At 38.7% G+C, this 13,681-nt stretch overlaps 1 protein-coding gene across 3 annotated transcripts in view; it reads left to right on the forward strand.

Annotated features, from left to right (window-relative positions):
* The window catches only part of ATP6V1C1 (ATPase H+ transporting V1 subunit C1), a 203,947-nt gene extending 192,338 nt beyond the window's left edge, over positions 1-11,609 (forward strand). For all 3 annotated transcript variants that reach the window (XM_034966453.2, XM_003821728.6, XM_034966454.2), the window contains 5 exons: positions 5,275-5,367; positions 5,456-5,549; positions 7,036-7,133; positions 8,640-8,766; positions 10,978-11,609. In XM_034966453.2, the coding sequence (XP_034822344.1) occupies positions 5,275-5,367; positions 5,456-5,549; positions 7,036-7,133; positions 8,640-8,766; positions 10,978-11,073 (508 nt within the window). In that variant the 3' untranslated portion in view covers positions 11,074-11,609. The remainder of the gene's footprint in view (positions 1-5,274; positions 5,368-5,455; positions 5,550-7,035; positions 7,134-8,639; positions 8,767-10,977) is intronic.
* Positions 11,610-13,681: the final 2,072 nt, after the last annotated feature.

Below are 13,681 nucleotides of genomic sequence, written 5' to 3' on the forward strand. Positions count from 1 at the left end.
TTGTCTGTAAATGGAGCATAGCACCTTCCTTGTATATATTATGAAGTTATTTTAAGACTTAATGGAGTGTTCAAAATACAAGATAATGTTACTGTATTTTCACATATGTTGATCTTTTAGGAACTTAACAACAAACTTGTGCTCATCATGAATGTTTTTTTTTTTCATTTGGAGGAATATCTTTCCTTCATACCACCTCTTCACATGGTAAACTGAAGACTACAGTTGTGTCTTGATATTGGTGGCTCACTCAGGCTGTTGATACTGACAGATCTTTAGGGCATTAGAGCTGTAGAGGTTGACTCTGTGTCTAGGAGGCAGATAGAGGAGGAGAGTGAGGACGTGGTGCACACAGAATGTCCTCCAGAGATGGACATACGCCAACCCAGATGTCCAGGGGGGTGGTGTGTAGGCTCATTAAGTAAGCTCAGATTTACTCTGATAGAAAGACTTTAAAAATATTCCATCAGAGATTTAGATCTTTGGACAGTCACTTTAGTAGTTTAAAGGGCAAATTTCAGGAAGGGAACAGTTTAATGCAGTCAAGACTTTTTGCAAGTGACTTGTAAGTGCACACTAATCTTCCGAGAGCTTCCAGCCTTTCCTTGCTCAGTGAAAACATCTTTTCTACCTATTTCTCAGTTCAAAGTACATTTGGAATCACTGACTCAAAAACTTACCTGTTTAAATTTAGTCAGAGAGAACATAGCACTAGCTCAAATAGCACCATCAAGAGTATGTGCAGTTCATGTAGGGGCAAATAGGCTTTTTTGAGTGAGCCTGGAATATTGTCTGCCATTTAGGAAAGATCTCTATGACCTGATGCTGAATTTTTGGCTTATCATCAAAACCAGCATTTTTGAGTAATTACTGTGAGCTAGTCTTTGTTCTATGTGCTTTACACAAGTTAATTAATTATAGGTAGTAACACATTACTTTTTGGTATGATAACTTCAGTGATTATTGTTGGGAGCAGTGAAGATGAAAGTGGAATTTTGAGGTAGATTGAAAAATATTCACTTTAATATTCAATCTAGTATTTTTCAATCTATTCTTCTAACTGTCCTCAAACCTGAAAGAATTTTAAAGTTCACAAAATATAACTATTTATAAAATATTCTACAAAGATTGGACAGTTTTGAAATACTACCATTGCTGTGAGGCTAAATGCAGCAATGTGTATAAGTGCCATGCCAAGGCTGTGGCCAAAGAAGTGGAGGCTGTGCTGCTGTTCTGCTTTTTTTTGTTGAAACACTGTTCAGAAAGAGGTGCTTTTCACTTGTCCTTTCAGAATTACCACTTTCCTTTTTTTTTTTTTTTTGGTCTGCTTTTGCTTGTTAAAATAGTCTGATTGAGTCAGATCACTGGTTAACTTTTGCCTTTTCTCTGTCATTGGAAGCAACATCACAAACTCATGGATGCTTCACAGAGGTTTTTCTTTAGGGATCTGGAGTCCCCAGTGAAGCAGAGGAGCCTAGCTAAGAAGTGCAGGAAGAATGATACTGGCCACTGTCCAGAAGTTTCTTTATGTTTCAGAGTTTCTGAGGGAGATGGTCTGTTCTCCTGTCAGTACCACTTCAACCACACCCATGGCTCTAGCCTCACCTGCAGTTTTCGGACTGCTAAATCTTCGTCTGTAGCCAGCCTTCCCCCCCAACCACATACCTGGTTCCTACTGGACCACTCCATGTGGTATTTCCTAGGTAACTGACACTATCACCCCAATCTCAGACTCAAACTCTCTAGTTGCCTTGTAGTATATGGCAGCAACGTCTGCCCAGTGATCCAAACCGCAAGTGTGGTAGTCAGTGATTTTGGAATCTTCCTTTGCCCTTGCACCCCCCTCCCCCCACCGGCCCCCCGCCTGCAATAGTCTAATCAGTTATGTCATTTCCACCTTCCATAGTATTTGGTTGAACCGTTAAAAATTGCTGTTTTGTAGGTCAGAAAATGGTCAAATATCTACAATTTCATAGGGTTAAATCTACTCTCCCCACTCCCCCAAGACCCACTGCCACTGCTCCAGCTCTGACTCCCTCATCCCTTGCCTGGACCATGGTAATTGACCCTAGCTGGTCTCCTTTTCTCCTCTCATCAGTCCTCCACATTGCTGCTGTTTTCATCTTTGTGACATACAAATGTGTTGCTTTCCCGCTAAAACCCTGCTTGTCCCTCCCCATTTTGACTGCCTGCCCCCAGCACACACACACACACACACACACACACACACACACACCCTCTCCTTGTATCCTATGTCCCAGCCATATATGTATATATATATTGTTTTTCTTTCCTTTTTTTTTTTTTTTTGAGACACAGTCTCTCTCACCCAGGCTGGAGTGCAGAGGTGTGATCTTGGCTCACCGCAACCTCTGCCTCCCGGGTTCAAGTGAGTCTCCTTCCCCAGCTTCCCAAGTAGCTGGGATTACAGGCATGTGCCACCACACTCAGCTGATTTTTGTATTTTTAGTAGAGGTGAGGTTTCACTATGTCGGCCAGACTGGTCTCGAGCTCCTGACCTCTAAGTGATCTGCCTACCTTGGCCTCCCAAAGTGCTGGGATTACAGGCATGAGCTACCATGCTGAGCCCCAGTTATACTTATTTCTGGCAATTCCTCAGATGCACCATGTTATTCCACATCTATATTCATTTGCATATGGGGTTCTGTCTGGAACGTTCTTCTCTTTTTTGTCTTTCTTTCAAACTTCCACCTGGTATCACCACTTTGGTGAAACTCCTTTGAATCCCCTCAGATAAAGTTACTAATTCCCCAGTGTATCATGTATATTTTCTATTGCAGCACTTACAACTCTATATTGCAGTTACTTGTGTATGCCTGTTTCCTTTACTAAACCCATACCTGGAGATCAGGAAATGCTGTCTTAGTTTTATACTAATATCTAGCAAGCGCTTGCATTACAGAGTCTCAGTACATGTTAAATGACTACAAGTCTGTTATAGTAAGGACTCGTGGTTTATTTTTTAAACAGTTTTAAGAAATACCTTTCCTTAGGGGAAAGAGGGAAAGCAAGTGGCTTTTATTTATTTTTCATAATAAGGTGGCATAGTAGGATTTAGTTATAAGATAGATGGAAGTTTTATCTTGGCTTTTTTCACCATCAGGATTTTGAGTAAGCCATAGGAATTTGCTGTGTCCCAGATCTCTGCACAATGGCTAGGAACCTGCTTAATAGGTAACCTGTTCATTGACACAGGGCCATGTCAAGCACCAAATGCTTTTGGAAGGGTCTTCAAAACAGCAAAGTGTTGGATAAGTTTAAAAGATTACTATGATAACAGTAAAACGTTATTTGTGGCCCTGAAATAGCCTGTCAAGTTAGATTTGGATTTGTTTTGATCTCAAGCAGTTCACACATCACTGAGTAAATCTTGGCAAAGCAGAAGATCCTTAAACGGTTTTTTAAATTGAGCTCTGTCCACTTGGTAGCTGCCCTTCATTGGGTTTGATGGACACCAGGAGCAAGAATTAAGGGTAATCATTTTGAGAAGATACAGTTTAACAGGAGGTTCTAAATCCAGAGTACTTGAGTTTTCTCTGCATGTCAGCGATTACAGTGATCAGTACTCCTGGAGGTGTCTGCTGGTCATACACTAGGGACGTGCCCCTGCTGGCTGGCTGACGAGGAGTAGGGTAGATTCAGTACTTAAAGCCATTCTGTGATTAACACTGTAATTGCCTCCTGAATTTACTTGGCTAAACAGGTGGTTCTTAGGCTTCAGGAAAAACTACACTTGCTTTAAACATTTTTTTAATATAGTATCTTTAAATTCCCCAGCATTCCTCCATTTTGTAAAATTTCCTTTTTCTGATTTCAGAAGTACCACATTGTAAAACTGAACATTAAAAAACAAAGAAAACAACCAACAAAAGGGCACAAGGACCCTTTTGGTAGTGAGGGGTATGTTTATTGTCTAGATTGTGGTGATGGTTTCATGGGTATATGCGTATGTCCACACTTCAGATTATAGACATTAAATGCGTACAGTTTTCTGTATAACGATTATATCTCAGTAAAGCTGTTTAAAAAACACTAAACATTAGAAGAACTCCAGTATGTGAAAGACAGAAAGGAGAAGAGATTCCCCTCAGTAACAGTCCCCTGCCCCAAGGTTATCGCTGTGAAACAGCTGCCTGTGCAGCCTTGTGGACCTCACATAAGGACTTCTATACAGGAGGCACTATAGATAAATTCTGAAAGCCAAATTTGGACCATACTATCACAAGCGATACCATTCACCTTTCAAACAGTGGACTTTCACCAAAGGTATTACAGATTTAAATGACCATTAAAATTTCCTGGCAGTTGTGTCTGGAAAGGTCTTTCTAGTGATGTCCATGGAGCTGTGACTGAATGGAAGTTCTGACCTCACTGGGACCTTCTAAAGCCTAAAATGGAGCCATGAGATGCATACAGGCACATTTATTCAGAGATTACTTAGACAGTTGTGTTCATCAGGGTTTTTTGTTTTTGTTTTTGTTTTTTTTTTTTGACAGGGACTCACTCTGTCACCCAGGCTGGAGTGCAGTGGTGCAATCTCAGCTCACTGTAGCCTCAACCTCCCCAGCTCCAGTGATCCTCCCACCTCAGCCTCCCGAGTAGCTAGGACTACAGGTGTGCACCATCACGCCTGGCTAGTTTTTGTATTTTTTGTACAGACACAGTCTTGCCATGTTGCCCAGGCTGGTCTCAAAGTCCTGAACTCAAGCAATCACCCACCTCAGCCTGCCAAAATGTTGGGATTACAGACATAAGCCACTGCACCCAGCCTGTCAGTTTTTGATTGAGAGATGTCATGGGAGCAAAGGAAAGATCCAAGGTTTAAGGTACTGGCAATGCAGAGAGGCTAGGCTGGGCCTCAGTGGGGCTGAGTTGGCCTGGAGAAAGGAAGAAAGAATTAGGCTTCCAGAAAAGAAGAGTGTGCTTATCAAGGAGACACTGGAAACAAAGCAGCTTGGCGCTGATGTTGATTGAAAAGTGTGGTTCTTAGCGTTTGGATGCTTTACTGGAGTTAATGTCTAATTTTGTTGGTTAGTAAGAAATAAATGTAGAGTGTTAAGGTATCATAAGCAAAATAAATCATAAACATTCAGTATCTTCGGTGTTTGAGGCAATCCAGATTGAAAAGCATTGAGGTGATTTGGGAAGGGCTATTATACCCTACTTTTCTCTTCCACCTGTTTCTGAATTTTGCCCTTAATATGAAAGACAGCAATACGTATAAATCTTTAAATGGACTTTTTTTTTCCATAGTGTTCTTTCAGAGGACCAAGACAGTTACCTGTGTAATGTCACCTTGTTTAGGAAGGCAGTTGATGACTTCAGACACAAAGCCAGAGAAAACAAGTAAGATTATTGTTTTTTTGTTTATTTACTTTGTTAGATCAGCTGTATACAATGTGAACAATTTTGTTTTTTTTTTCCCCAAATTTAGATTCATTGTTCGTGACTTCCAGTATAATGAAGAGGAGATGAAAGCAGATAAAGAAGAAATGAACAGGCTTTCTACTGATAAGAAAAAACAATTTGTATGTGTTTTTAATATTTAGTATTATCAGTACTAAGCAGAAGAAAAAGTGGTATTGCTTTCCTTTGATTTAAAAGAAAGTAAAAATCTGCTTTGGTTTTAAGACATTTGATTTTAGTTGTTTTTTTAATTGAATAATCAGAATGAATTTCCTCTAAAGCTTAACTGTTCTAGAGATAACTATTCTATTTCTAAGAAAGCTTTCTTCTAAAGCTTATGTCTATCTGAGATAGAATAGAGTAGATAGAATAGTTATCCTAAAATACATACTTAAAAAGAAATTACTCCACCTAAATCCATATCAGACATTAATTTTAAATGCAGTATTCTGGTTAACATCCTTGTAGGTGAAGGGTGATTTTAGTTAAGTAACGAAGTTCTTTTCAGTAAGACTTTTCACTTTCTTGAGGCAGATTTTTTCAATGCCTCAATCTTTTATTGAAGCAATTTGTATTTAAGCTATTGGAGAATTGGTGTGTTCTAGGTGTAATGGGAAACGAGTGGAATTGTGAAAATCAAAGATGTTGTTAACTTTCTTGCCATCTTCAAGTGTGGGATTACTGTGAAGACTAAAAGCTTGTTTGGAAAGGGAAACATAATGAGTGAAAATGTGTTTCTCTTAATAATGTAAGAGGAAATTAAGGGAAATATTGAAAATTATTTCCAAGTACTTTATAAGCCATATCATCTCAACTAGGAGGAAACTCATTCTAACCAAGTAATGTCAAAATAACCAGCTTTTTAGGGCAAACCCAAAATCCTTTTAAAAAATAGATATTTTGACTAAAGATTTTCACTTGTTTTGCTATCCTTTTGCTTAAATTAATTGTTTGGTACATCCAAATGAGCCTAATAATGTTATCCAAGGAAGTGTTAGCTGAATCTTTTAAGTATGGAGAGAGGAGGTATTTGAAATCCGCTTAATCCTACTAAATATTTGAAGTTTAAAAAGAACTTAACGCTATATAATTTAGAATGTAAAGAGGTTTTAGATGTCTAGACCAACTCCCTTTTTTACAGATGGGAAAACTAAGAGCTAGTGCTGTTAAATGACTTGCCTACATAACTGTTTATCTTTGTTACTAAGAAGTTGTTTGTAAGTTGAATTTCATTTTACATGTATTAACTGTTTTAGAGTGTTGTGTAGTAAATTCAGATCTTTATATTTTGATTTTCCAACCTAAGGCATTTCTATATTTTGTACCATTTTAACTACTTTTATTAAAATATATACCTTTTTCTGTGTTAGTGAATTGGTTCAATGCATTTTAGTGTCTGTTGAGATCTCTCTGTAGTGGCGAACCTTTTAATCTAATTTAAGATAAGGTATCTGAGATAATGAGAATAATAGTGAAACATGTAGAAAGTGAATTATGCGACTTAATTCTTCTATAGATTCCTAATAGGTAGTCACTTAAAAAAATATTTGGTCTATCTAATTGCTATTTCTAAGACCAAATTTGTGGTAATTTTTTTTCTTTTTATAGGGACCACTTGTACGGTGGCTGAAAGTGAATTTTAGTGAAGCATTTATTGCATGGATTCACGTGAAAGCATTACGGGTTTTCGTTGAGTCTGTTTTAAGGTAAAGCAAGTTAATTGCCAAACTTGGAACTGAAGAGTTCATAGATTCCTTACATTGGACCTCTTTATTATAACACAGTCCAGCAATAGGAAATTGATTTGGAGAAACCAAAGGGCCAATCATGAAACAGAGATTGTCAGTATCATCATACAGCTTATAAAATGCATATTAGTCTTGTTCTTTAGCACCAGGTTTAGAAAAAGAGATTTATGCTGCCATACCCTCAGGTTCTTTTTCTTGTGTAGGTACTTAAAAGTAGATTAAATATTAACCAATATTTGTTTAAAAGGAAGATCCTTCAGGTGTTTTATATGTCATTGGATACATAGTATGCTAATGACTTATTGAAATCATTTCATATTAACCTAAAGTATTTTAATATTTTGAGATATTTAAAAAATCATTTTCTGGTCCAATGTATGGGTTGCTCATATTAGAAATAGTTTTTAAAAACCCAAAACTTGGCCAGGCGCAGTGGCTCACGCCTGTAATCCCAGCACTTTGGGAGGCTGAGGCAGGCAGATCACGAGGTCAGATTGAGACCATCCTGGCTAACAGGGTGAAATCCTGTCTCTACTAAAAATATAAAAAAATTAGCCAAGCATGGTGGCACGTGCCTGTAGTGCTGGCTGCTTGGGAGTCTGAGGCAGAGAATCACTTGAACCCAGGAGGTGGAGGTTGCAGTGAGCCGAGATTGTGCCACTGCACTATTGCACCACTGCACTCCAGCCTGGGCAACAGAGCGAGACTCCGCCTGAAAAAACAAAACACAAAACAAAAAAACACCCCAAAACTTACATGTAACCATGCTCACTATTTTTAAATTTTTTCAAATTTTCAAAGTAGATGTGGGTAACCTCATGCTATTACCATAAAAGTATCTGCTGACCTTACTTCTTATTATTTCCTGAGGATATTCATATATTACCTTAAAAATTGAATGGTGAGCTGGGCGTGGTGGCTCATGCCTGTAGTCCCAGCACTTTGGGAGGCCAAGGCGGGCAGATCACGAGGTCAAGAGATTGAGACCATGCTGGCCAACATGGTGAAACCCCGTCTCTACTAAAAATAGAAAAATCAGCTGGGCGTGGTGGTACGTGCCTGGAATCCCAGCTACTCAGGAGGCTGAGGCAGGAGAATGGCTTGAACCCAGGAGGCGGAGAGTGCAGTGAGCCAGGATTGCACCACTGCACTCCAGCCTGGCAACAGTAAGAATCCGTCTCAAAAGAAAAAAAAAAATGAATGGTAATTGAAGTAATTCCTAGTAATTGGCGTAGAGATTTCTAGTGGACAGTGGGGACCAAAGGTTTGCATTTCTGTTTATATTGAAGTTTTTTGTGTATATTAGTTTCAGTTTCTATATATATTAGTTGAACTTGTAAAGGTAAAGGGAGATATTCTCTCCCCGTTAACCATGATTAAAGAGTATGAGAATATTTGCTTTGAAAAGAAAATCTCTTTACATGTTTGCATGTATTGCATACTGTATTTCTGCTTTTTTGTAAGGTATGGCTTGCCAGTGAACTTCCAAGCAATGCTACTTCAGCCCAATAAGAAAACTTTGAAGAAACTGAGAGAAGTATTACATGAATTGTATAAACATCTAGACAGCAGTGCAGCAGCTATTATTGATGTAAGTACTTATTAGCCCAGTAGAGTAAGAATTGAAGTGAATTTCAGAAAAAAAATGATTGAAAGAAGATAGACAGAAAAGGGAGAGTAAGTATGATACTTAATCATTTTTTATTACTTTGAGGTTCTCAATTTGTTATGTAAACATAGTAATTTACATTGTTTACCCTGTTTTATACTAATTATATCTGTGTTTTGCTTCTTGGCATTTCTACAAGCTAGTAATTATCTTGCTGTGTATCAGATGTTTATAGCTGCAGAAATACAGAAACCAGTGATACTAGTTATTTACAAAAACTATAAATTGCAGAGAGGAAGAAAATAAGCAGTTATTTTAATTTTATTTGGTAGAAGCGATAGAGTCAATAGATGAGTATTTTCAAGGTAGGTTCATTTTTCTAAAATGGCGTAGCTGGGCGTGGTGGGACATGCCGGTAGTCCCAGCAACTGAGGAGGCTGAGGCGGGAGGATCACTTGAGCCCAGGCCTTCGAGACCAACCTGGGTAACATAGCAAGAACCCATCTGAAAAAAGAAAAAAAAAAACAGACCAAAAAATGTATTATGTGTTTATATCTTCTTTTAAACAAAACTGTTATTTTTTAAACAAAAGAAGATATAAACAGAGTTACTTGTGTTTTTTTGTTGTTGCTGTTTAAAATTGTAGTGGGCCGCTGGGCGTGGTGGCTCACGCCTGTAATCCCAGCACTTTGGGAGGCGGAGGCGGGGGGATCACCTTAAGTCAGGAGTTTGAGACCGGCCTGGCCAACATGGTGAAACCCCGTCTCTACTAGAAATACAATAATTAGCTGGGCGTGGCAGCGGTCACCTATAATCCCAGCTACTTGGGAGCCTGAGGCAGGAGAATCGCTTGAACCTGGGGGGGTGGTTGCAGTGAGCCAAGATTGCGCCACTGCACTCCAGCCTGGGTGACAGAGGGAGACTCCGTCCCAAAAAAAAAAAAAAAAAAAAAAAAAAATTGTAGTGGGCTTTTACTTTATATTTTTGGTTTTAAATATCTTGCTGATTTTTTTTTTTCTCTTTAAAAGTTTAGGGTAGATGGTAGCATCTCACATAGGCATTAATTAGAACTATGAAAAATCAGTTTTTCTTGATAGAAGGAAATGCGGGAAATGACTTGCTACACTTTTTTTCTTTTTCTTTTTTTTTTTTTTTTTTTCCGAGATGGAGTTTCGCTCTTTTGCCCAGGCTGGAGTGAAGTGGCGTGATCTTGGCTCACTGCAGTCTCTGCCTCCTGGGTTCAGGCAGTTCTCCTGCCTCAGCCTCCCGAGTAGCTGGGATTATGCCTGGCTAATTTTTGTATTTTTAGTAGAGATGCGGTTTCACCATGTTGGCCAGGCTGGTCTTGAACTCCTGACCTCAGGTGATCCGCCCACCTCGGCCTCCCAAAGTGCTAGATTACAGGCGTGAGCCACCTTGTCCCCGGCCAACTTGCTACACTTTCATGCAATTGTGGATAAAATGAGAGGTATAATTATTTGATACATAAATGTTCTAGCAGTAAATTCTTATAACATGCATTTATAATAAGTGTTATCCTTGCTTGTTTTTTGGCTCTGTTGCTCAGGCTAGAATGCAGTGGCATGGTTTTGGCTCACTGCAGCCTTAACCTCTATGCTCAAGTGATCCTCCCACCTCAGCTTTCCAAGTAGTTGGGACTATAGGCACGCAATACCACTCCTGGTTAATGTTTTTATTTTTATTTTTTGTAGCGATAGAGTCTCACTATGTTGCCCAGACTGATCTTGAACTCCTGGGCTCAAGGCCTTGGCCTCTCAAAGTGCTGATATCACAGAATAAGTATTACTTATAAATCATACTTGCTTTATTTTTACTCCATATTTTGTAAGTCTTGTATCCCATCAACTCAGTATTCTAAGTCCAAGATTTAAAAAGTTAATTTTTACAGTATACATAAAAAAGGTTGGTGGAATCATGCTAAATACATATGCAGTCAGAACACTTGAACCTGGCTTTACCACTCACTGTCTGTGTTTCCTAGGAGAAGTCAGTCTTTCAGAGATTGTTTTCTCATTTGCAAAATGGGAATAATGTCTAACTCAGATAAATTAGCCTTAAGTGCATACATTTAGCCCAGAGTAGATGTTCAATAAAAAGGTAAATGTTAATACTTGCTTTCTTTTTTTGAATTCTGTAAATACAAAATTGAATAATTGTCTGTTTTTTCCATAGGCTCCTATGGATATTCCAGGTTTAAACCTGAGTCAACAAGAATACTACCCCTATGTGTACTACAAGATTGATTGCAACTTGCTGGAATTCAAGTGAAAATGGGCTCCTCCCCCGACAATCCTGTCCTTGTGTTTGTGTGTGCTAACGGAAATAAGTTGCAGTATGGTCGTACTTTTAACTCTAGTATCCTTTGCTTGCTTCTTACCCCCTTTCCTAGGTGAATTCTCCCACAGTGGTCTGTATCTCAACATTTTCTTTTTAAAGGAAAAAATATATATATATTGTTTCTTTTTATTGATCAGGTCTGTAAATGTGTACTAAAGAAATCAGAGTTTATTTATAAACAGAATAGTTTATTTAAAGAGAAGGTCTTTTCCTTATTGATATCATGGTATGCATTAATTCCATTTGTTACTATTGTGCACAAAAGCCCTGTTCACAGGGGAATGGTGTAAACATTTATACTGTTTTGTTCACTGTATTTAGTAGACATAACTGTTGAATAGTTACTGAATCATGATGTAAAGAATATGTGACCATCTTCAGGTATGGGATTTCTGAATGTTTCAAATTTCAATCAATGAGCACTGTCAACACCCACAGGAGAGAATAAAATTACCTGTGCAAAGGTGTATTGTGGTGTGTGTAACTTAAGATTACAGTTCGGTTTGAGAGTTAAATGATGTCATAGCTCACTTGCTATGCTGCTACCAGGATTTTGTTATATGCTGCGGTGTAACCATTTGTGTTGTCTGACTTTCGTATGATTTAATTGAGCCAAATTTGGGTCAGAACACAAATTTGAAGATGACTTTTCAGTATATGATGGGTATTTACATTTGAACACTAGAATTTTAGGTCTCTCAAATAATTAAGAATAGAGCCAGTTTTGAATAAAGTCTAGCAGAACTATGCAGCTTTAGTCATTTGTTTTGTCTAAGTCTGTATTTTATGTGTTGTCTTCTTAAGATCTATAATTTTGGCATTTATGTCATTTGTGACATAGTCTGAAAATAGAGACATTGTTGGCCTTTAAAATCTCAGAAATGAATGACTTAATTTAGTGTCCTGAAAGAGCTTTTAAAAGAGGATTTTGTGGCAATGTTTCTCTTACTATGTACTCACAGGTTTGCAAATGGGAAAAAGAAGTTTACATTTCAGTTTAGGGGCATGTCTAAGCTATGCTATTCCCTTTAGAAAATTAGCCTCCAAAATCTTTTGTTTCAAAATTTTATATTATTTCATAAATAATTTCAAGCAAATACAGACATCCACAATGTAGAACATGAGAGACCCCCTCCCTCAATTTCCACCTCCCAAGGGAAGTTTATGTATTTTTCTAGGCCCTTTTCTGTGTCTTTACATCTCTCTCTCACACACACACACGTATACACACACACAGTTTATTTTTAATAAAATAGGATTATACTACACACATCCTGTCACTTGCTTTTTTGCTTAATAGTATATCTAAGAGAATCCTTTGTGTCAATGAAGCTGGAGCTACCTCATTCTTTTAACTGGCTGCATGGTGTTCCATTGAGTGTCTGTCATCATGTGTTTAGCCGAGTGGATGGATAGTCGGCTTGTTTTTAGTTTTTGCTCTTAACAAACACTGCTGCAGTCAGCATCCTTGCACAGATTTCTTTGTATACTTGTATTAGTATTTCTGTAAGATCCGAGAAGTGGAATTTGTAGGGTCATAGGTTATGTACACTTAAGTTTTTGACACTCACTGCCGAGTCATCTGTCAGAATTCTAAACTAAAGACATGTTTGGAGTGTGGATTTATCTTCAGTTTTTCTTTGGACAAGAGGAAGCTGTGAAAGATTTTGCTATCAGAAAATTTTGGTTCTTTGTCTTTTGCACATGTTCTTTGAGTCTTAGTATCTGTAACATGGCGCTACTCTCTCTATCATAGGGGGGCATGTTTTGACATTAAATTGACTTTTAAGAAAAACATGTCACTAACCTGAAGCTCAGCCATGCAGTGACTTTTAAGGTTTTATTTAGACTTTACTGTTGTTCTCATGAGAGTAGGTACAGACTGCATAAGGTTTAGAATCCCAGCATATGTCTGAAACGACGGGACTTTCACTGTGATTTCCACCAGAGAAATTATAGCAGAGTGGCTGAGCATGTGCTCTGAGGCCAGGCCCCAGCTCTGCTGCTGACGAGCTGTGTGGTCCTGGGCAGAGTGGTCTCCGAGTTCCAGTCCCTCCTCTGTAAAATGGGCATGATTAGAGTGCCCACCGCATTAGGGATGTTGGGGTGAGTCAGTGTGACCCCACGTGCACAGAAAGTGCTGCGAGTGGTGCATGGTGAGAGGTTGATGCAGGTACTTAGCCCTTGGGGAACACATGTAGTTCCTTTTCACTGTGTTTAATTTGGGAAAATCCAGATCCACATCATTGTAGAGTCTGAGGGTTAGAAGGAAGTCATTGTGTCTAACATAACAACAGAGCAGTTTGTGTCACTGAGCTCCAGTCTGTGCTGGATTATTGATATTGTTGGTGGCGGTCACCATTCCTGGAAAGGGACTGTCCCAAGCCACTTACCTTCCCGAGGAGTCTGCTGGTTCTCCTTGAGGATAGTGCTTAGATAACAGACTCATTAAACATTTACTGAGTGTCTGTCAGGGATCATTCACATCCACATCATCCTCCCGGCCCCTCCCCGTGTTGTTCATGGAGGGAGTCCTGGC

This window comes from Pan paniscus, chromosome 7 (assembly GCF_029289425.2).
Source record: "Pan paniscus chromosome 7, NHGRI_mPanPan1-v2.0_pri, whole genome shotgun sequence".
NCBI classification, from domain to species: Eukaryota; Metazoa; Chordata; class Mammalia; order Primates; family Hominidae; genus Pan; species Pan paniscus.